At 35.9% G+C, this 21,682-nt stretch overlaps 5 protein-coding genes across 12 annotated transcripts in view; 2 read left to right on the forward strand and 3 right to left on the reverse strand.

Moving 5' to 3' along the window:
- The window catches only part of LOC113042411 (polyhomeotic homolog 3), a 28,119-nt gene extending 28,007 nt beyond the window's left edge, over positions 1-112 (reverse strand). Inside the window, exon 1 of the mRNA XM_026201271.1 lies at positions 90-112. The gene's annotated coding sequence lies outside the window, so the exon portion shown is untranslated. The remainder of the gene's footprint in view (positions 1-89) is intronic.
- A 459-nt stretch (positions 113-571) lies between these two features.
- On the forward strand, positions 572-7,769 carry lrrc31 (leucine rich repeat containing 31). 2 transcript variants are annotated; one of them, XM_026201277.1, is made up of 11 exons: positions 572-689; positions 804-885; positions 1,448-1,654; positions 1,728-1,874; positions 1,967-2,134; positions 2,679-2,849; positions 5,238-5,405; positions 5,603-5,770; positions 5,835-5,999; positions 6,086-6,253; positions 6,359-7,769. In XM_026201277.1, the coding sequence occupies exons 2-11, from the start codon at positions 873-875 to the stop codon at positions 6,706-6,708; spliced, it is 1,725 nt and encodes a 574-aa protein (XP_026057062.1). In that variant the 5' UTR covers positions 572-689; positions 804-872; the 3' UTR covers positions 6,709-7,769. The 2 variants fall into 2 exon arrangements, with proteins under 2 accessions (XP_026057062.1, XP_026057063.1); XM_026201278.1 differs by having other exon boundaries at positions 578-689; positions 808-885.
- Positions 7,770-7,873: 104 nt separating this feature from the next.
- On the reverse strand, positions 7,874-10,690 carry LOC113042419 (leucine-rich repeat-containing protein 34-like). 5 transcript variants are annotated; one of them, XR_003275574.1, is made up of 7 exons: positions 10,495-10,623; positions 10,302-10,362; positions 9,374-9,531; positions 8,953-9,107; positions 8,511-8,544; positions 8,162-8,343; positions 7,874-8,006 (listed from the first exon to the last, which is right to left on the reverse strand). XR_003275574.1 is itself a non-coding variant. In XM_026201280.1 (7 exons), exons 4-7 carry the CDS (start codon positions 9,087-9,089, stop codon positions 7,892-7,894), a joined length of 588 nt encoding a protein of 195 aa, XP_026057065.1. In that variant the 5' UTR covers positions 9,090-9,107; positions 9,374-9,531; positions 10,302-10,362; positions 10,495-10,690; the 3' UTR covers positions 7,874-7,891. The 5 variants fall into 5 exon arrangements, 1 of the variants encoding a protein (XP_026057065.1); XR_003275575.1 differs by having other exon boundaries at positions 8,219-8,343; positions 8,447-8,544; XR_003275572.1 differs by having other exon boundaries at positions 8,447-8,544.
- Positions 10,691-11,207: 517 nt separating this feature from the next.
- On the reverse strand, positions 11,208-18,286 carry mynn (myoneurin). 3 transcript variants are annotated; one of them, XM_026201287.1, is made up of 10 exons: positions 18,202-18,286; positions 17,689-17,732; positions 17,343-17,413; positions 17,123-17,238; positions 14,608-15,929; positions 13,873-14,032; positions 13,184-13,362; positions 12,979-13,062; positions 12,800-12,886; positions 11,208-12,164 (listed from the first exon to the last, which is right to left on the reverse strand). In XM_026201287.1, the coding sequence occupies exons 4-10, from the start codon at positions 17,128-17,130 to the stop codon at positions 11,770-11,772; spliced, it is 2,235 nt and encodes a 744-aa protein (XP_026057072.1). In that variant the 5' UTR covers positions 17,131-17,238; positions 17,343-17,413; positions 17,689-17,732; positions 18,202-18,286; the 3' UTR covers positions 11,208-11,769. The 3 variants fall into 3 exon arrangements, with proteins under 3 accessions (XP_026057072.1, XP_026057070.1, XP_026057071.1); XM_026201285.1 differs by having other exon boundaries at positions 17,123-17,413; XM_026201286.1 differs by lacking the exon at positions 12,800-12,886 and having other exon boundaries at positions 17,123-17,413.
- Positions 16,297-21,550, forward strand: LOC113042425 (apolipoprotein D). Its single transcript, XM_026201288.1, has 6 exons — positions 16,297-16,492; positions 19,380-19,449; positions 20,380-20,519; positions 20,739-20,860; positions 20,941-21,026; positions 21,127-21,550. Exons 1-6 carry the CDS (start codon positions 16,475-16,477, stop codon positions 21,360-21,362), a joined length of 672 nt encoding a protein of 223 aa, XP_026057073.1. The 5' UTR covers positions 16,297-16,474; the 3' UTR covers positions 21,363-21,550.
- The last annotated feature ends 132 nt before the right edge of the window (positions 21,551-21,682 follow it).

The raw sequence follows: 21,682 nt of genomic DNA on the forward strand, positions 1-21,682 counted from the left end.
CAAACATAATGTTTCAATGATGTTGTCAAGTACAAAATGTTCATTATCATCTTTTATGTGTATCGTATGACATGACACTTTTGTCCTACCTCCACTTGTGATCCAGACACTTTGTATCACCCACCAACTTTTGTATGTCATCTTTCTACATTAATTATGGGAAATTATATATTAATGTGCTGTTGGGGAAAATAATAAAAATGATTATATAAAGCCTAATTATATACAATTACTTGCATTTACTTTTCTAATAATAAAAAATGCATGTCCATCATATATATATATATATATATATATATATATATATATATATATATATATATATATATATATGGGTTTAAACCACTAACTGTAGTAACTATTATATTATTTCAGCAGACACTCACGGTTTCCAGGATTATAGTAAACTTTTCTTAAGGGGGTCCTCGACCATCTCCGGTGTCCACTCAGCAAATTCATGGGTTTGTGCAATTTTGATAAATGAATAACTAAGATTTTAAATGAATGAGGCTTTTAAAGTGACCGGATTCATGTGACCACGCTTTGTTTACAGTGTTTTTATAAAGCCAAAGTTCAGCCTAACTTCCGGGATCCGGTATGAATGTGACAGGTGTAAACACGGACTGAAAACGTCCCAAATCATCGCGCACTGATGAATTTATATGTAAAAGGTTTAAGAAATATTCAAGGTAAGAACAGCTCGAGTCAAACAGTTTCCGTTGCAATGATGAGGAGGATATGAGAAAGTAAACAAATCGACTGTCTTTCGTGCTGTTTTAAATATGAATGTATTCGTTTTTCAGATTGAAAAAGGACACAGTAATCATACATAAATTACCTGCATATAAGCCGAGATCACCATTTAAGAAGCAATGGATTCAACAGGTATGTTGTCTTGAATGTCCAGTCATATTGAACCTCAAAATATCAAATATACTTGTTGTTTGTATAAAAAAGCCCCTTTTAAAACCCTTTTTTTTTTCATTTTACCTGAAATTTAAGCAAATAACCACATTTCATAATTGTTAAATGCAAAAATACATTAACATTTATGTAAAAAAATTATATAAAATAAATAAATTATATATATAATACAAATATATAAAATATATAATACAAAATATATATTTTGCAGAAAATTATACATATATAATATATATATATATATATATATATATATATATATATATATATTCACTTTTAAGCTTTTTTTCAGCAAATACTATATAATATATATATATATATATATATATATATATATATATATATATATATATTTAATAGTCTTTGCTGAAAAAATATATATATTTTGTATTATATATTTTTTTTTTGTGAAATTAAAACAAAAAAAAATTCTCAAAGTAAGTCACTGTTTATGCAATTATGCATTATTTGATGATAAATAAATTTAGAGTCAATTATTCATCCATTTTGTCTTCACATTCAGAGTCAACCAAAGGAAAGGAGAGTGTTCAGAAAAGATCTCCTCTGGATATGATTATGAACCAGCTCCGAAGGAAAGCCTCTTTCACAGAGAGAAAGAAACCGGCTGTGGGCCGCCTCTTCCGCCCATCAGAGAGTGACAAGAGAAACTCAGGCATACCTGAAGTGAAAGAATCCAGTGAGGGAAAGGAAAATAATGAGCCTGGCAAAGGTGGGCATTAGATGTTTTTAAAAAAATATGACTTGATGCAAATGTAGATTAACAAACCCTCGTTTGCCTTTAGAGATCAATGACACAGATGATGAGGTTGGCTCTCTTGTGGGCTGGGGTCGGGTGAAGCAGTTCGTTCAGAAGCTTGGGAAAACCCCTCACAGTCAGAATCTGAGCCTGAGCCACTGTGATCTGACGGCTACAGATGTGGTGGAACTTGGTGGGTGTTGTGACGTGCTGTTTTCCCCACAGTACAATAACAAGACCGTACATGTGTCAGGATCTCCAATTATTGTTTTGACATATCCTCAGCAACGTTACTGCCATTTCTGGCTCAGCTGGAGGTGATGGACCTGTCCTGGAATGATCTGGTTGGAGGCTCCCTGAAGGCACTTACTGCCCATCTGCAGCATGTAGGAAAACTGAGAGTGCTGAAGCTGTGTAGCTGCAGATTAACAGATCAAGACCTTATTGCTCTTGGTACAGGAAGTATTCATTTATCATTATGACTTAAAGGATAGTTACCCAAAAATGAAAATTCTGTCATTATTCACTCTCGATGTCATTACAAACATGTAGGCCCATGACATTCTTTCTTCTGCGGAATACATTTTGAAGGATATTCGTAACCTGATGACTTCCATTATTTTTCTTAATACAATGGAAGTCGATGAGAACTGAAACTCAATGGAACTCATACAAATGAAAGTCAATAGCAATGTTGAATACAAAAGAAGATATTTTGAAGAATGTTGATAAGCAAATAGTTTCAGGTCCTATTGACGTACATTGTATAGTTAAACAACATAATGGAAGTCAATGGGAACCAAAACTCTTTGATTACTAACATTCTTCAAAATATCTTATTTGTGTTTGTTTTTGTTTTAAAAGACTTCACAAAAATGCTTTAAAAAGCTACATGAGCTAAAAAGCTAAATGTAGACACATATGTCTATAGAAAATCATATAAATTCCAACCTAAATAAGTGAAATTGGTCTTGTTTCTCTTGAAATAATATTCCAGGTGAAGCTCTTGACTGCATTCCTCTAATAGAGGTGCTAGATTTGTCCTGGAATGTTGGCTTTGGCGCAGGAAAGTTCAGACACTTAACAGAACACTTCCAACCTCAAAGCACACTGAAGGAACTCCGCCTGGTGGACTGTCAGCTCTCTGAGGCAGACATTACAGCTCTGAGTAAGACATGTCTTGTATAAAACTCTTATAATGATGGTAATTGGATTAGAACCTCAAGCTATTCCCCTGAAAGATTTCATATGACATGGAAGACTATGAAGTAAAATTTTTGGGGCAGTGGTGGAGCACTAAAATAAAGTTCAATTATACATTGATGAAATACAACATCTGTAACAATTCTGCTTGAGTAAATAATAAATTTTTATTTACACAAAATTCACACAAGACTAATGAAAATATGGGGGAAACTCTATACAATGACAAAATTCTTTATTTTCTATATTTATTTAAATATATATATATATATATATATATAATATAACATTTAATTTATTTTATGCAAAATACAGGTGCTTCTCAATAAATTAGACTCTCGAGTAAAAGTTAATATAATGATGGTAATTGCATTAGAACAACTATTCCCCTGAAAGATGTCATTCAACTCAAATTGTGAAACTCATGTATTAAATTAATTCAGTGCACACAGACTGAAGTAGTCAAGTCTATGGTTATTTTAATTGTGATGATTTTAGCTTACATTTAACAAAAACCCACCAATTCACTGTCTCAACAAATAAGGATACTTCATAAAACCAATAAAACAATACATTTTTAGTGAATTGTTGGCCTTCTGGAAAGTATGGTCATTTACTGTACATGTACTCAATACCTGGTAGGGGTTCGTCCTAAATGCTGCCTTAATTCGGCGTGGCATGGAGGTAATCAGTTTGTGGCAATGCTGAGGTTTCTTTGACAGTGGCCTTCAGCTCATCTGCATTTTTTGGTCTCTTGTTTCTCATTTTCCTCTTGACAATAGCCCATAGATTATTTATGGGATTCTTGTCTGGTGAGTTTGCTGGCCAGTCAAGCACACCAACACCATGGTCATTTAACCAACTTTTGGATTTTGGCAGTGTGGGTAGGTGCCAAATCCTGTTGGAAAATGAAATCAGCATCTTTAAAAAGCTGTTCAGCAGAAGGAAGCATGAAGTGCTCCAAAATTTCTTGGTAAACGGGTGCAGTGACATTAGGTTTTCAAAAAACACAATGTACCAACACCAGCAGATGACACTGCACCCCAAATCATGACAGACTGTGGAAACCTAACACTGGATTTCATGCATCTTGGTATGAGTTTCTCCTTTCCTCCAGACTCTAGAACCTTGGTTTCCAAATGAAATACAAAACTTGCTCTCATCTGAAAAAAGGGACTTTGGACAACAGTCCAGTTCTTCTTCTTCGCCCAGGTAAGACGCCTCTGATGTTATCTGTGGTGCAGGAGTGGCTTAACAAGAGGAATACGACAACTGTAGCCAAATTCCTTGACAAGTCTGTGTGTGGTGGCTCTTGATGCCTTGACCCCAGCCTCAGTCCATTCCTTGTGAAGTTCATTTAAATTCTTGAATCCAGTTTGCTTGACAATCCTCATAAGGCTGCAGTTCTCTTGGTTTGTTGTGCATATTTTCTTCCACACTTTTTCGCTCCACTCAACTTTCTGTTAACATGCTTGGATACAGCACTCTGTAAACAGCCAGCTTATTGGCAATGCATTTTTGTGAATTACTCTTTGTGAAGGATACAATGATTGTCTTCTGGATCTGTCAGATCAGCAGTCTTCCCCATGTTTGTGTAGCCTAGTGAACCAAACTGAGAGACCATTTTGAAGGCTCAGGAAACCTTTGAAGGTGTTTTGAGTTGATTAGCTGATTGGCATGTCACCATATTCTAATTTGTTGAGATCATGAATTGGTGGGTTTTTGTTAAATGTGAGCCAAAATCATCACAATTAAAAGAACAAAAGACTTAGACTACTTCAGTCTGTGTGCATTTAATTAATTTAATACATGAGTTTCACAATTTGAGTTGAATTACTGAAATAAATTAACCTTTCCTCAACATTCTAACTTATTTAGAAGCACCTGTATAATTGATTACTTTTGGGTTAAAATAGACATGTTCTTGGCAGGTTTCTAAAACCATTTAGCATTCCTCCAGCTCAAAATGTATATTTAAAGAGCTAGGGGTCTAATGTCAGGTCAGATAAGAGATCATTATGAATTATTAGGAATCAGCGCAGTCAGACTGAGGAACATATTACTCACAGTTCTTGGCTCATTTTGAGTTGGTCTAGTCAGATTTAGTGATTTGGTAACTTGAGACTTGCTCTGACTGGATCATTGAATCAGTTCTCGACTGATGCAATCAGTAGTTGATTTCACAAATAAACCACTAAAACAGGTTTGTGAACCAGAACGGTTAAATTAGTTCATAAAAATGTTGAGTGATTTGAGTTGGAGTTAAGCTTTAGGTCATTCAGAATAAGCCTATAATGAGCTGTGAATGGTTATTAATCATTTTTATTTTAAAAGCATTTATGTTTTTCTACAGGTGAGGCTCTTCCCATGTTGTCTAGTTTGGAGGAGTTAGATCTGTCCAATAATAAACTGTCCATCAAGGGAATGGAGAACTTCACCTCCTCTCTAAGCTCAACTCCACGACTGAAGACCCTAAAACTGAGCATGTGTGGACTCAGTAAAGACAGCCTCAGTGTTCTGGGTATGAAAACAATGATAAAAACTCCTTCAAAATAGACCATAAGTGGTAGGCAAACAACTATTTGCAACACAGCTACTAACTTTCAAACACACACATTAAATGATATACCAAGAAGCTCCAAATTCAGACTCAAATATCAGTAAGTAACCATTTCAGTTAATAATTTTGGAGATGTTTGTTTTGTGAAATGTTAAAAGGACAGGCACTCAGGTTCATCCCTGCGCTAGAGCACATCGATCTGTCGTGTAATAAGGAAGCAGGTGGAGGTCTAACCACACTGGCCACTATCCTAGTTCTCCTCCCACACTTGAGAAGTTTGGACATGCATCTGTGCTGTCTAACAAAGGAAGATGTGTTGGCTTTAGGTAAGACATGTTGTCACTGTTGATTTAAAGTTGTTTGTATTGTTATTATAACTTGGCTTCTCAGTCCAGGTAGCTTCATCTCTCAAAGACCTCCAAGAGCTGGATTTGTCGTTTAATAAAAGTGTTGGAGAGACACTCCCGGATCTTCTGCAAACCCTCCCTCTTTCTCAGATAACCAAACTTCCACTGAACAACTGTTCTTTGAACACACCTGCATGCAATGCTCTTGGTATGAAACCAATACAGTTTAAAAAAACATGAAACTTGATTCATTTTAAATGATGAGATTTTGAAACCAATGTGTTTGTTTCAAAGCTACCGCAATGCAGATGCTAAAACAGCTTGAAAGTCTGAACTTGTCATGGAACAAGTGTGTGGGAGAAAATCTGAGACAATTTCTGGAGCCTTTGCAGCCTGATTGCAAACTACAGGAACTCAGACTGAGTAGCTGCAGTTTAACCACTGAAGATGTGCTACATCTTGGTCAGTTCTGGTCGAAGAACGTTCAGTTAATTACTAAGGCTAAGGTCCTACACTGCTTTAAACATCCTTCTAATTAGACTTTTGCAAACTGTTGTAATCTTGCAGAATCTGCTTGTCAGCGTGGAGCTCTGTGCCATCTGAAGCAGCTGGATTTGTCTTATAATGGTAGCGTTGGGGATGGTGGTTGGATGTCTCTTTTTGAGAAAGCTGCTGCTCTAAAGGGACTGGAGGAGCTGGATGTCAGTCTGCGACCTTCTGCTCCCCTCTCTGTGTCTCCCTGGCTGCCCGCCTTGTTGGAGGCACTTCCGCAGCTCTCGTCCCTCAAGCGTCTGTCTCTGCAGCACTGGTCTCTGAGTTTAGCTGAGAGAGAGAAGCTGGAAAAAATTCTTAGCAAGAAGAATGTCCTCCTGGAATGTGACAGGCTGGACACGCCAACGCCAAAGGCTGCAAGTTAATAAGAAGCGTTTCAACGGCTTTGATAATTGTGGCTTTCCAAGTTACTGAAGTGGCAAATTAAGATGTTACTGAGAATGTGATGACTGAAAGGCATTCAACCATTACGTAACTTTCCTATGAACAATAAATTTAAACATGTATTTTTAAATGTTTATATCACACAAACGATCGTATAAAAAGGGGATTTTTTTTTTATCATCAATTTAAAGCATGGAAAGTTTAAATATAACTCGTCAGTATAGGGTTAGAGTAGGGTTACCATACATCCTCTTTCCCGAGATTTCTAAAATGTTCTGGTTTTATCATAAACTTATTATTTACTTAGATCTGCGTGATGATTCATAAATGTTCATTTTTTTATTGAATATCCCTTTAGTTCTGTTATTAATTATACTCACCCTCAAGTTGTTCCAAACCTGTAGGACCATCATTTATCTTTGGAACACAAATTAAGATATTTTTGATGGACTCTGAGAGCTCTCTGACCCTCCACAAACAGAAAAGATATTACCACGATCAATGCACAGAAACATAGCAAAAACATAAGTAAAATAGTCCATGTGACAAGGGTTCAACTGTAATTTTATGAAGCTACGAGAATAGTAATATCTTAATTTGTGTTCCGTAGATAAACAAAGGTCTCACGGGATTGGAACAACATGAGGGTGAATAATTAATGGCAGAATTTTTATTTTTGGGTGAACTATCCATTTAAGTATTGATGATTCGCACTACAGTAGAGATTATGAGTATTTAGGTTTACACTTTTATTTGCTTCCCTTCTCATTTACATTAAACAAAAATATAGTTTTAGACTGAAACTTCTAAATCAAAATCTCTCTGACTTTTATCTGTCCTGCCAAAACTGTTGAAAAATTTGCATGTGACACCCAATACAGCGAAGACTAAGTGTCAGAGCAAATCATTTACATAAATGACGTGTTTTTCGCAGACATCATGGCAGCCTGTGACATTTCCAAACACTGGACACATGGACAAAAAGACTGTAATCAAAAACACTAACTTTGTGATTAATAATAATAAATACAAATGTAACCAACTGTGCTGTGGATTATTTTGCATTCCAGCAACTGAAAATGTTAAAAAACAACAAGAAGTCACAATTAAGTTTAGTCTAAATGTGTCTTATTCTGAAGCAGCAACATGCACTTCAGGACAAAATCATGAATGTGAGTCTGGATGGATCTGTAGAGCCAATGAATCTGATGCCATCAGGGCCAGAGCTGAATTACTTGAGTCTTTATATTCCCCATATCTGGACGTCCAATAATAGTCCCTGCATAAACAATGAGATACTTCAGCTAGAAAAACACAATCATCCACCTCATAGTGAGAAACATCTGTGTGCTCCTCCAACAGCCGCCCACTGCTTATGAGCTGAGAGAAAGCCTGATTATACATGCAGAGAGAACATCAAGACATTTTAATTACCTTTTGCACTGTAGTTTAACACTGTTCTTGATCCTTTAGCGACTTGTGGAATCTCACCATGCAAACTAGCTCCTCAACTTTGTTCCCCCAGATGTAAATGTGTGTGAGACAGGAATTCACTTTCATTGCCTCAATGAAGGACTTAAGACCTTCCTTTCCAATGTTGTTGCTTGTAATACAATCTGTAAGGAAAAAATTATGACATAAGCTATTCAGCACATACAAAGGATACAGGTTTACGTTTGCGGTGTGGCAGCTTGATAGCTTCACTTAGATAAACCGCACCATGGTCTTCAATGCAATTGGAAGACAGATCTAAAATCTTCAAAAAGGGATTTTGTTTCAAAACCTCTGATAAGCATTTGGCTCCATCCTGTGTAATCCTGTTATTGTAAAAAAAAAAAATACAGAAATGAACACGTCTTTTATGACTATATTTATGGTCATATTATAGTAATTTCCTATCTGATAAACTTTACAGTTACTAAACTGAATCAACATTGATCAAATAAATTTAAGCTGTTACTAATCTCTTTGTACAGCTGCTTTGCAGCAGAATTTGAATTTGCCTCATATTTGATTAAATTGGCATCATTGGTTCTGTTGATTTCCTCCTTATTACTCTGAAGGTGCTTTGAAACAATCTGTATTGTATAAAGCTCTATATAAATGAAGGTGACTTGAATATCTTTTTTTTCTGTGGAGCACAAAATATCTGTCATGTCTGAGTTGCCCTGTGCCATTTTTATGTGAACCATCTCTTTAGGATCATGAATTAAGTGAGTGTATACCAGTGAGGATCCATGTAGCGTAGAGAGACGTTTAACTTCAGTGTTTCACACAGTCTCTCCACAACAGTATCAGTCATGTCATGTTTTCCCAAGTGAAGCTCCCTCAGTGTCTCATTCACCACCAGCATCTGTGCCATATGGACTGTTGTTTCCTCCTATCATTTAAGTATAAGATTACTTTTAACCACTAAAACAAGACTTATATATATATATATATATATATATATATATATATATATATATATATATATATATATATATATATATATAAAAGTATAATAAATTATGTATTTCAAAGCAGTTTTCCTGAAAACATACTTGAAGACTGAAAAGATGAGGTCGGCTAGAATTAATAGCACTGATTTTTCTGTTTTACTTAAGGACGATGGCAAAAATCTACTTTAATTCAAATGTAAATTACCTTTATTTTGTGCTTATATTTATGTTCAACAAATTCATCAAATCACATTCTGAGATGTCTATTTCTTCTAAAGTAGAGATGATCTGCAACATAGCAGCCAGTTGCATGGCACCTTGTTTCCAATCTGATTTCCTGTCATTCTTCAGACTTTTATTTTTCTGTGAAATTAACAGAAAGTACATGTTAAAATTGTGATAGATCTGGGCATTGATGTAACATTTATAATTAATGTACAGATGAATTTTAACATTGATTCTAAATGTATGGTTGGACTCCCAATCAAAGGGTTGTGAGTTCTAGTCTCGGGCCGGACGGAATTGTGGGTGGGGGTAGTGCATGAACAGCTCTCTCTCTCCACCTTCAATACCACGACTGAGGTGCCCTTGAGCAAGGCATCGAACCCCCAACTGCTCCCCGGGCACCGCAGCATAAATGGCTGCCCACTGCTCCGGGTGTGTGTTCACAGTGTGTGTGTGTGCACTTCGGATGGGTTAAATGCAGAGCACAAATTCTGAGTATGGGTCACCATACTTGGCTGAATGTCACTTCACTTCAAATGTGAATTAGCCACACTTACATGCAAACTTTTTACTATCACTTCTGCATCGTCTTCCTCAATGTTAATATTACACACCAGATCAAGAGACTACAGGGACTCACTCTCCGGTTAAAATGACAATATTTCTTTAAAGTCTGACATGCCAGAAAGTGTTGGTAGTATGCTTAAAAGACAAACAGTGTGAGACACTCTTATGACATACAGTCCCTGAATGAGGTGTGCCTCATACGATTTAAATCTGCAGTGGAGTTTTACTTTCAGTTCATAGTTTAAAAGTATAGGTATAGGTTACAATAAACTTGTAAATATGTACAATAGTTTATGATTTGCATGACCTAAGTGTTCTGGGTAGGACGAGTTAATATTTACCCTTAATAGCCGAAATTCTCACAAGACCATCATATCGTCGTCTTGTCTGTCAGTGTCCATGCTTTGGTTGATCATTAACGGTTAGTTTGAATGAGCCATCAATCAATGAAACAAAACAACGTTAATTCACAGAAAATTTGAAACGACTAACTTACTCATACTTTATACTGTATTATATACTTCCCAAACCAACCTACTAATGTTGTCTTCCAAGACTTCCAAACACATGTATTTGGAGGCTGATAAACTTCAGCGCATACAGATAAATATCGATTCTGAACGTCCTTCATGTTTCACGCTTTATGTTGCTATGGTAACAGAGAACAGTTGTTGATTGAACGCTTCTGCAATGGCGCCATCTTCAGGTCGTCTGCGCTTCTTTCGACGGCGGTTATTATGAGGTAAGTATAAAAGTAAAATAGAAATAAAACAGATATATAGAAACGTGGTTAAAGAAACACAACAAACTGCCTAAGTCGTCGAGAATAAGTGAAACATACCTATTGAACTGTTCACTGATTATTTTCTTTATGAATGTACCAAAGTACGCACGAACCTGTTATATTCATATATTTAAAATGTAACGTACACATTTTGGAGGAAAGGCCTTGAAACGTATTACTGGACCTACAAAAATAAAAACTTGTAATTCTTGTTAATTTAATACTTAAAATAAAGCCAGTGTAAATAAAAGTACAATAAAAACTTTTCTTTGAAACTATAATAAATGTTTCGTTTTTTTATCATCCCAGGGGACAGAAAACGTCCCCTAGTTAAAGAATTTCCCTAATATAAAAACTACATTAAGTAATTTTGAAGAGAACTGAGAAAAAATATGCCCACATTCTTCACCAGATTCATTCTGTGAATGCATTACTCAAAAATATACATCAACCACAACAAATATTCAGTTGGAGATTATTTATTATAAAATTTTCCCAGTTTGTAAGAGGATCCAAATGATTTCACATCATATATGAAATTGTTCAGAGACTGGGTCATATAACATTATAAGTATTTACATTTCAAACTTCTAAAAGACAAACGTATGGTTCAAAATATCATAATGACCAAGTCAGTTGCAATGTATAGCCACAATGTCCTTTCAATTAAATAGAAAAGTATTTTTTAAATGAACCAAAATTAACTTTTAAACACATCTTTTATATTAGATCTAAACGTAAGTTTGGCCTTCCCATTATTTCAGAAAATATTTTATGCCTTTAATGATCCAGATTCTGCTCTGAATGTGACATTACATTTAATTAAGAAAAAAGCAAGAGAGGAGAAGCCCCACATATTCACACAATAGCTTTGTATAACTGATATCTGCTAAGAGTTCATTCAAACGCTGAGAAAACAAGTTATCTGAAGGGATGTTTGTGACAAAATGCTTCCACACAGATCCTAACCTCAGTCTTCACTTAATGGAGAGAATACATTTAAAATGGAGGTAAAAGCTGGTATTTTAATCAATGGTCTGAACAATGACAATCTGCGTGTGCTCCATCTCAGCAGTTCCTGGGATTTCGTACTGTTCCACTACATAGCTGACTTGCTCGCCAGATTCCCCGTGTTGGAAGAGAACGGGTGCTTCGGATGAATCTGCGTGCTGGAAGATCATGGAGGGCTCTGTGCCATCTGCATGCTGTATGATCATCTGAGGCTCTGCTGACTGCTGGATAATAAGTGAGGTTTCCGGGGGCAAAATTGGCAAAGGGGGCTCCATTTGAATTTCATGGTCTTGGGAATCGACAAGGGCAGAGCGCACGCGAGCAATCAGGCCCTGGTGGTCAATGGGGATGTTGAGAGGACACTGCGTTGGGTCGGTTTTCAAAGGAGCCTGCTCTTGGCCTGGAAGAGCTAAAAAAAAAAAAAAAAAAGTATGTTTTAAAATATTTAGATGGATGGATAGATGAACTAAGTTGTGAATATTCAACTGGTAAAACTTTGTGCTGCTTAAAATTTGTTGTGTAAACCGTGATACATTTTTTTGGCTTCTTTGATGAACAGAGAATTTCAAAAGAACAGCATTTTTTATCATTTTTTTTTTAAACAGAAATGTTTTGGAACTGAATAAAAGTATTTCTTACTTATTTCAAACTTATGAATGGTGGTGTATGAAGGTTTCCACAAAAATATTAAGCAGGACTATTATAAACATTGATAATATTTTTTTTGGAGCAGCAAATATTAATATTAACAATATTAAAATGATTTCTAAAGGATCGTGTGACACCAAGGACTGGATTAACGGTGCTGAAAATTCAGCTTTGCCAGCAGAGGAACAAATTGCAGTTTAAAACAATATTAATTAACATAACAGTTCTTTTAAAATGGAATAATGTGTCTTTGTATTACTGTTTATACTGCGTTTCTGATTAAATAAATGCAGCCATGGTGAACATAATATTTATTTCAAAAATATATTTTAAAAAAATCATAATATTTTCAAACTAATAGTTTAATAAACAAACAATAACTTTAAAATAACACACCGTTATGCTTCAAAATGCTGTGCTTCTTCAAGCTATATATGTCTGAAAACATGTTCCCACACATGTTACACCTCACTTTTCTCGATCCTACAGGCAAAAGGACACAGATAAATGTGTGTTTGCACATATCCATGTTCATTTTGAAAAGTGGAAAGCTTTCATTTATTAACTTAATTTACCATTGTGGATGTCCATATGTTTTCGAAGTTCACCAGCAGTTATGCAAGGTTTTCCGCAATCCAAACATATATATGGGGTCACACCTAAAACGGAAGGCGAAAACAACAAAGCATTTATTAAACACAGACTTCCTGTGCCATAGGTATGTTACAAAATCGCTAAAGAAAAGGTTAAAAGCTTTAATTAAATGCATCACAAACCCACCGGTGTGTTTCCTGTTGTGAGCGATGAGAGAGCTGGACACAGCGAATGCCATGCCGCAGGTGTCGCAGATGTAGGGTTTCTCCCCCGTGTGTCGCCGCTTGTGGTACATCAGAGTGCTGGCCTGCGTGAAGCGCTTCCCACATTCTCCACACTCATACGGCTTCTCACCGCTGTGCTTCCTTAACAGAAATGTTTATTCTCCTAATTTATTATTGGTATTTTATAGATCTTTTAATTGGATAACAACAAATACTGTATATCGTCCAATTCAAAAATATGATTTGTATGTTTAAGTGTCCAAAAATAGATATGGACAGCCAGTCTTTACGTATAAGTAATAGTAATAAGAATAAACAATCCACATTAAAACAGTAAATCATTAGACTGAAACAAAATATTCATTATAAATATTTTCCAATAATTTATAGTATTACTAAACATAATGACATCTAATTCAATATTAACGAACAAAGTGTGAACACTAAATACATCTGTTACTACAATGTACTATATCTAAAAATAATTATATTAAAACTAATATTAAAAATACTGAGAAATAGAGAAGTTTTTGGGAAGCAGACAGGATTTGAATCAATACCCTACTGAAAGCACTACCACATACATGTGTAATATGTTCCAATTTTATGAGATTTAATTTGAATATTGCGCATGAATTGCACAATGCATACCTTATGTGAATCTTCAGATTACTAGAAGTGGCGAAAGCTGCCCCACAGAAATCACATTTATGCGGCTTTTCTTCTCCGTGATGCATGCGGCAATGATAGACCAGCTGACATTTCTGAGCAAAACGTGCCTCACAAGATGTACAATTGAAGGGCTTCTCTCCTGAAAACAAATCACTCTACAAGTCATTCTACAAGCAAAATTAGGCAATGTACACTACAGTTCAAAAGTTTTTTTTTTAAGAAATGAATACTACCGTAGTTTCAAATAAACACTGCTCTTTTAAATTTCATTTAACAAAGGGTTTTAAAAAAAAAAGTTTTCGCAAAAATATCAAGCAGCACATTGTCTTTCAACATAATATTAATAATAATGTTTCTCGAGCAGCAAATCAGCACAATAGACATTTCTTTAGGATCATGTGATAATGAATACTGGAGTAATTCAGCTTTGCCATCACAGGAACACATTACATTTTAGCAATTTATTAAAATAGAAAACAGTTATTTTACATTGTAAAAATATTTTAAAACATTACATTTTTGCTGCATTTTTTATCTAATCAATTCAGCCTTTGTCAGCTAAAGAGACAGAAACATAAATAAAAAGACTTTTGAACAGTAGTGTGTGATTAACAAACATGATGGACATTTCACACTATAGTTCCACATTTTTGTCATCAAAACTATGGAATGAAAGACATTCATTTAAGTGAATGAGTGTATGAATGCAGTAACCTGTGTGAATGCGCATGTGGGTCTTCAGCTGGTTGCCCTGTCTGAAGGAGCGGGTACAGAGCTGGCACTGATAGGGTTTGAGGCCCTTGTGTATGCGCATGTGTCTGCGCAGGCTGCTCATCTCTGAGAACAGGTTCCCGCAGACATTACAAATAGGCCTGTGTTTGTCCTGCAAGGGCTTCACTTCCTCTTCTCCGGCCCAGTCCTCGTTGTCATTGGCAAATTCTTCATCCTCTACATCGTCTTCATCCTCCTCGTTACTCGCCTGACTTTCTTTAAGCTTTCTACTCAAGCTTCTCTTTCTGTTGCTGGTGCGGACCTTCTTGGCAGGATTTGATTCCGAATCCTCTGTCCCTTGTGATGAGCTTTCTTCAGTGTGTTTCTCCGTGTCTTGGTTTGTTTCTCCGGGAGCTTCTTCTCCACTGTTCTCTGTTGGATAAGAAGATTCGGGAGCCTCGGAAGAAAGAGGTTTGGATCGAGGTCTTCCTCTTTTACGGCCAGTCCCTTCGTTCTCTTTCGTCTTCGCAGGTTCTGAGCCGTCTTCCGTGTTTGTAGTTTGGTTCTCAGTGGTTAATGGCTTAGTCCGTGGTCTCCCTCTTCCTCGTTTTAAAGGAACTCCGTCTGGGTTTTCCACATCGGTCACATCTGCCTCACCAGCATTCACTAAATCTTCTTCAACAACTTCTGTTTCTTGGGTGTCTCCTTGTTCTTCGTCTCCTTCTGCACCAGATGATAGAGGTATATTTCCTGGGCCTTCTTCTCTGTGAGCAGAGCTCTCCTCTTCTTGATCCTTGGTTGCTGGTTCCTCTCTGTCAGTGGACAGCGGTCTAACCCGTGGACGACCTCTTGGTCTTCCAGTTCCTCTCCCTACTGAGCTGCTTTTTGGGCTCATGGTTTGCTGAGCTGGAGACTGTTCAGTTGAATCAGAAGTCAACGGCCTCACCCGTGGCCGACCTCTCGGTCTCCCCCGACCTCTACCTCTGCCCCTGTGAGCAGTTACGGTCTCACTCCCAAAATCATCCTCATAGAGCCTAGTTTTGGGTTTCCTCCCTCTCTTGCTGCTGCTCCTCTGCGGCGTCTGTTCGCTGGATGACTGGGCTTCATCCTTGTTTTCCCTCAACCGCTCCCATTCTTCCACCTCCGTGATTGGCTCTAAAGGTTCGTAGTCATCTGGGCTCAAGGGGGACCGTGGATCTTCATACTCCGCTTGTCTTGTGGGCGAGCCACCAAATTTAATATCATCTTGAGTTAGTGTACAACGAGCCACAACCTCGGGCATCCCAAGATAAGATGCAGCTTTCTGAACGCTTTCAATTTCTTCTCTGTGGACAACAAAGCACAGAAATGTATAATTTACAGTAATCACTATAAGAAGTGTATGCACTATATAAACATATATTAGCTTTAATCAATAAAGGTTCGTCAATAAACGTTAATCAAATAATGTTTTAGGCAAAATAAAAATTTGCAGGTTAAATAGTTCATAGCACAGTAAAAATTAAACAGGATTGTGGTAGAGTTAAACTAAAAATTCATATTCACTACTGGAAGAAATATCCATAACTTTATAAAAGTTTTTTTTAATGACTTCCATTATTTCTAGTGTATGTAAATGCCCAATGCTGTTATGTTTTATAATTCAATTATTCCCTTTTATTATGGTCAATTCCATTCATGGTACTAAGTCTTCTTTTCCAAGTGCAGGTATTTGAAGATTGCAAAGCTCTGCTGTTTCTGCAAGAAGGATGTAAAACCACAACCCATGTCTAATTTTTATCTGACTTCTGTCTACTGCCCTTCACGGGTCATGTCAACAAGACCTCGCTCGGACTTCAAGTAATTTACCTGGAGAAAAACATGTGCCCAGATGTATGAGACACAATGGGTAAATTCCTTTGACATCTATCGATCAGACATAAACATCTTGAGATGTTCTAAGAGAATGTAAGTCTCTACTATTAATATTATTCCAATTGGCTTTTCAGGCAGCTTCTCCTTTTCCGCTGATCACATTACATGCTCCAAACGCATTTGTCTTTTGACTACTGAAGATTATTAAACTTTGATTTTAGATGACCCTCTCAGAGTATTATATATATACATTTTTAATCATGGACATTTTTGTCAGTAGTATGAACTTTTAACTTTTCAGCTAAATAATTATCTATTTATCTACTACATATATATATTAGTAGATAAATAGAAAATTGTTAGAATTTTTTAAATATGTAAATATATATATTTAATATGTTTAAAAAGGAATTTAAAATAAATAATAAATATCATTCAAAGAATCCACAACTTTTAAAATGATACTTTTTTTAAATGATACTTTTTAAATTAATTTACATGAACTTTTCAGGGCTTACAATTATTTAAATACTAAAATGATTATTATTTTTAAATAGTTTGAGGCTTTACAAATTTTCAGGCTTTATAGGAACAGTACATAAACATAGATAACGCTACATACAGATGACAGTAAATGTATGGAATTATATTTACATGAACTCACCTGTCCATACTCAAGTCACCAGTGTAAATGTAAGTCAGTAGTTTTTCAAATACAGCACCGCTCACCAACTCTGGGTCCAAAGTTATGGTGGCATTCTCCTTTCCGGCATCAAAAGACTGCGTAGAGAAATACTCGCTAAAGGCTGCCAGAACATTATGGTGTGCATTATATTGAGACTGTCCTATTACTACTGTGCAGTCACACAGAAAGCTTCTCTCACGTTGCCTCTTCAGTTGCTCCAGAAGAAACTCACTGTGAGTGATATGTGGCATGACGTGGAAGAGGAGCAACCTGCAATGTCAAGAACATCTTATAACACCAGCCACTATTAGACATCTCGGAGAGATTTTTCTGAAATTCTGTCATTATTTATTTCTATTGCATCCTCTATCCATATAATAAAAGTGGTAAGTTCGAGTAATAAAGGTTTGGAACAACATAATGGTGAGCAACATGAATAAATGATTAATAATTTCCATTTTGAGTGAACTAGACATATAATGACCATATTTTACGTGTAATCATTTTGTAAGAAATAAACAAAATAACAAAAATAATTCACTTACCGCACGTAAATTTATAATGGTTTAGACCACACCCGAAAAAAAACCTGTTTAAATGAAACAGACATGCATGTAAAAATAAAGAACCTATGCACATATAAATTAACCAATAACTCAATATAAAATACGAGACAGTTCAGACTGGACAACATCAGTTAAGGAAAATAAAAGTTCCCGCCCATTGCTCAAAAGTTGGCTGCAATAACGAGCTTGCTAACAAACTATCACCGTTAAAACCCAATCAAAATATTATAATGCACCCAATAATTCAAGTCGTAAATATGCACAAAAAATATCTAAATGCATTGTTTTCTGAAATTATGCGGATAGTATTGTTTATAATTTTGACATGCAAAACAAAGGGCTCTTATTTCGAAAATGCTCGATCCGGTAGAGAGCGAGCCGCAATTCACAGCTTCGCTCTACATAGTACCGTGTCGTGCGATAATTATTTAAATTATGTGATTAATAAAGATAAAGTTAAATTCGATTTTTATATAAATATTAAGGCCTCACGTTATTTCGACAGTAGATTAAAATCTCTTTGCTTTGACGGCCATTTTCGAGGTCTTCAAGGGGATTTGGTCGGTGACGTCATGTCCTCCCGTCTGAATTCTTTCCGGTGTTTGAACCAAAATGACAGCTGTGACCATTAGATGGCGCCAAACACACAAACTGTACAGAATCCACACAAATGTGCATAAACTGGTGCATTCAAGAACCAGTGTAAAGTACAGGAGTTACTGTGGCTTACTTCATTGCTAAAACATATCTTTTATTTTGGGAATGTTTACTTTTGAAACTACTTGTAGGTACTTTTATTCAATGACAATTGAAATGCAAAAGTCATACTTAAAAAAAAAAAAAAAATTAATTTTCATGTGAACCTTTCCCCCTTTTTGATCCATTTATTGATACCAGATTTAACAGACAATGACATTCATCCACAGTTCATTATTCTTGGGAAGAGTTCTCACCAATCACAATATTTGATTTCAGATATGAAGCTATTTATTAAATTACTGTATGGTGGATGAGAAAGGATCTTTATTTCTGCTGGGTCTTTTAGATTATAGTCACCAAACAATTCTAATGATCTTCTTTTGGACTTTTCACCCTCAATCCCATGTTAAAAAAGACATTACCAGATTACACTAAGGGTTGTGTGAAAAGATCTTTAGTAAATTTAGCTTGAATCCTGCGCAAAAACTACAAGCAACATGTCCATATATAGAATTAACCAGGAGTGGAAGGCCTATTAACATCAACAATGTGACAGTTAACCACAATAGGCGGTTAACTACTAAGGTATTTAATTTTATTTTAAGAATCAAACTTACGTAACAATACAAATCAAAGAATCAAACTTAAGAATCAAACTTACATAACCACTTTTAATGGTTATGTCACTGTCATTTGTTTAGTGTCTGGCAACAGCCCATGGGAAAGTCTGATCGCCAGTGTTATGAATCAAATCTTCTGAAAATAATCTTAATAAATAACTTATTGTAGTCACTTGAGCTATTTGACAAGACCATTTTGTAAAAGGAGGACAGTAGACACACAATCTACTCAGCAGCACACACCTTGTCACTGTAGTACTGCTCCCATGATATCTATTTCCAAAATCAGCTGCTTCTTGTTACAACACAATCTCAGTGTGTCATGATGAAGGTCTCCTCCTCTTTTGTCAGCACACAACTACTGGACAAACACACACAACACCTTCAGCTCTGCACTTAACAACAAGTTCATCTGGAACAGGTATCGATTTACTTTGCATTGTTAATAAGTTTGTTTTGTGCTATTATACTTAATCATAAATCTATAAATGATCATTTTCTGTACTTGTAATGTGTATTCTGTGTATTGTGTAACTGTATAGTGTCAGGTGTAAAATTTTGGTCTAAAAATTTCTTAAAATCAGAAGAAAAAAAAAGCGTATATTTCTCAGCTTTGATAACTTCTACTACAACAGTATTTATTTTGTTCCAGCAAACTGGATTATATGCCGTTTAATTATTTAACAAATATATCAAAGTTAATAAATTCATATAGACTAGAATTGTGTTCTTATATTGTTCATCTAAATGTAAAACATTTTAGCATAAAAAAAACAAAACATTACGTTTATCAAAAATATCAGTAAGTGATATTAAACAATTTCATAACATCACAGTTTCATAACATACCTAATGTGCACGTGTTCAGAGATTTGTGGCGATCGTATGCAAACAGGTCCAACAGGTCTGACAGCTTCTGATCAACACAAAATCTTGACATTTAAGATAAAAGACATCTCAAAAACCCACCGTTCTACATTACACTTTAAGTGAACGTCAAGTCCATTCACACAGAGAGAGAGACATGGTAACATAGCACAGCTGAATGAAAAAGTGCTTTAAAAAAGTCCCCAGACAAGTTTAAAAAATAACTTGACATGCAAAAAAAAGAAGAAGAAAAAAAAACCCTAGAAAAAAAACATGTCTCTGACAGATGTAGCACAGAGGAATGGAAAAGAATACTTTTAAAATTTTTTAAGTTTGCTGTTTCCACACAATGAAATACAAAGCCAGATTCGTCCTGTGTTAACAGACTCTTATTCTAACTAGACAATGCAATTTACTAATATCCATGTAACTTTGTGACATATTGTCATGACATGAAAATGACAAATGCATCTTGTTCTCACAGCTGAGACAGTAGCTCTTGACAAGATGAAGACCGTAAGTGCGTTGCTCGTATCTCTACTGCTTCCCTTGGTCTCCGCTCAGACATTTCGTTGGGGCCCCTGCCCAACACCGATGGTCCAGCCAAACTTTGAAATAAACAAGGTAAGACTATGTAAATATATATAATTTCAAAGATGATTAGCCCCCAAAATTTCCATTATTTACTCGCCCTCATGTCTTTCTAAATCCAAATACTGTTATTTTGTTTGGTTTGGAATGGCATGAGGGTGAAAAAATAATGACAGGATTTGAATTTTTGGGGTAAGTATGCCTTTAATGGTCTTCAGTGAACTAATATTTTGCTTTACCGTTCACTCCAAGTACCTCGGAAAGTGGTATGAGATCGAAAAGCTCCCAGCATTCTTTGAGAAAGGCAAGTGCATTGAGGCGAACTACGCGCTAAGACCTGACAACACTGTCCAAGTGGTCAATGTTCAGACATAGTGAGTAATCAACTCTTTTGACTAAAATAGAACTTGAGTTTTGTGCATCCATGACTAAACTGTGTGTTTACATTAAACAGCAAAGGAAAAATAAGTAAAGCAGAGGGCACAGCAATCACTCAGGACCCGATGGAGCCAGCCAAGCTTGGAGTCAGTTTCTCCTACTGTAAGTTCATGAATGTATGTGTTCAGACAACACATTTCTAGAACATTCAAATCTGTTATTTTGTCTATTCACCGTCTGCCGCTTATTTGTATATATGCAGTCACTCCCTACGCCCCATACTGGGTCCTGTCTACTGACTACAGCAGTATTGCACTTGTTTATTCATGCACTGATGTTCTCCGGCTCTTCCATGTGGACTTTGCCTGGATCCTGTCACGCTCACGCATTCTGCCCGCGGAGGCCATCTACCATGCCAAAGAAACCTTCTCACGTGACAACATCGACGTGAGCAAAATGTTTCCCACAGATCAGGAAGGATGCGATAGTCCTCTTTAAACACTGAAGACTGAAATATATATTTTTGGTATCTATCACTATTATGGGTGAAAATGGTTACGGTTATCATTATAAAATTTATCTTTGCATAAAAGTGTCTGAACCCAGCCAGCACATAATTAAACCTAATGTGTATATGTATGCTGTACATCTTAAAAAATAGTAAATAAAACGCATTGGAGATTTTGCTTGTGGAGCATTCCTTAGACATTATTTTATTAAACAGGTGTTTGTTTTATAAATATACTGGAGTCCTATCTGAGATTGGTCCTCAAGATTGTGTTTTCTGTGCCTCTCTGAATGTTTAATGTTAATAAAAA

The sequence above is a fragment of the Carassius auratus genome, chromosome 24 (genome assembly GCF_003368295.1).
Source record: "Carassius auratus strain Wakin chromosome 24, ASM336829v1, whole genome shotgun sequence".
Classification (NCBI taxonomy): domain Eukaryota; kingdom Metazoa; phylum Chordata; class Actinopteri; order Cypriniformes; family Cyprinidae; genus Carassius; species Carassius auratus.

Coding starts and splice junctions, on each gene's coding strand:
- lrrc31 (XM_026201277.1), top strand. Junction 2,850..5,237: donor GGCAGACATTACAGCTCTGA/GTAAGACATGTC, acceptor GTTTTTCTACAG/GTGAGGCTCTTCCCATGTTG. Junction 6,000..6,085: donor ACCTGCATGCAATGCTCTTG/GTATGAAACCAA, acceptor TTTGTTTCAAAG/CTACCGCAATGCAGATGCTA.
- LOC113042419 (XM_026201280.1), bottom strand. CDS start 9,089: ATGGCACAGATGCTGGTGGTGAATGAGACACTGAGGGAGCTTCACTTG. Junction 8,545..8,952: donor CGCTACATGGATCCTCACTG/GTATACACTCAC, acceptor TTACAATAACAG/GATTACACAGGATGGAGCCA. Junction 8,120..8,218: donor TTGAGGAGCTAGTTTGCATG/GTGAGATTCCAC, acceptor ATGTATAATCAG/GCTTTCTCTCAGCTCATAAG.
- LOC113042425 (XM_026201288.1), top strand. Junction 20,861..20,940: donor GTGGTCAATGTTCAGACATA/GTGAGTAATCAA, acceptor TACATTAAACAG/CAAAGGAAAAATAAGTAAAG. Junction 21,027..21,126: donor TGGAGTCAGTTTCTCCTACT/GTAAGTTCATGA, acceptor GTATATATGCAG/TCACTCCCTACGCCCCATAC.
- mynn (XM_026201285.1), bottom strand. CDS start 17,394: ATGCCACATATCACTCACAGTGAGTTTCTTCTGGAGCAACTGAAGAGG. Junction 14,033..14,607: donor CCACATGCGCATTCACACAG/GTTACTGCATTC, acceptor ATTTGTTTTCAG/GAGAGAAGCCCTTCAATTGT. Junction 13,363..13,872: donor AATCTGAAGATTCACATAAG/GTATGCATTGTG, acceptor ATTTCTGTTAAG/GAAGCACAGCGGTGAGAAGC.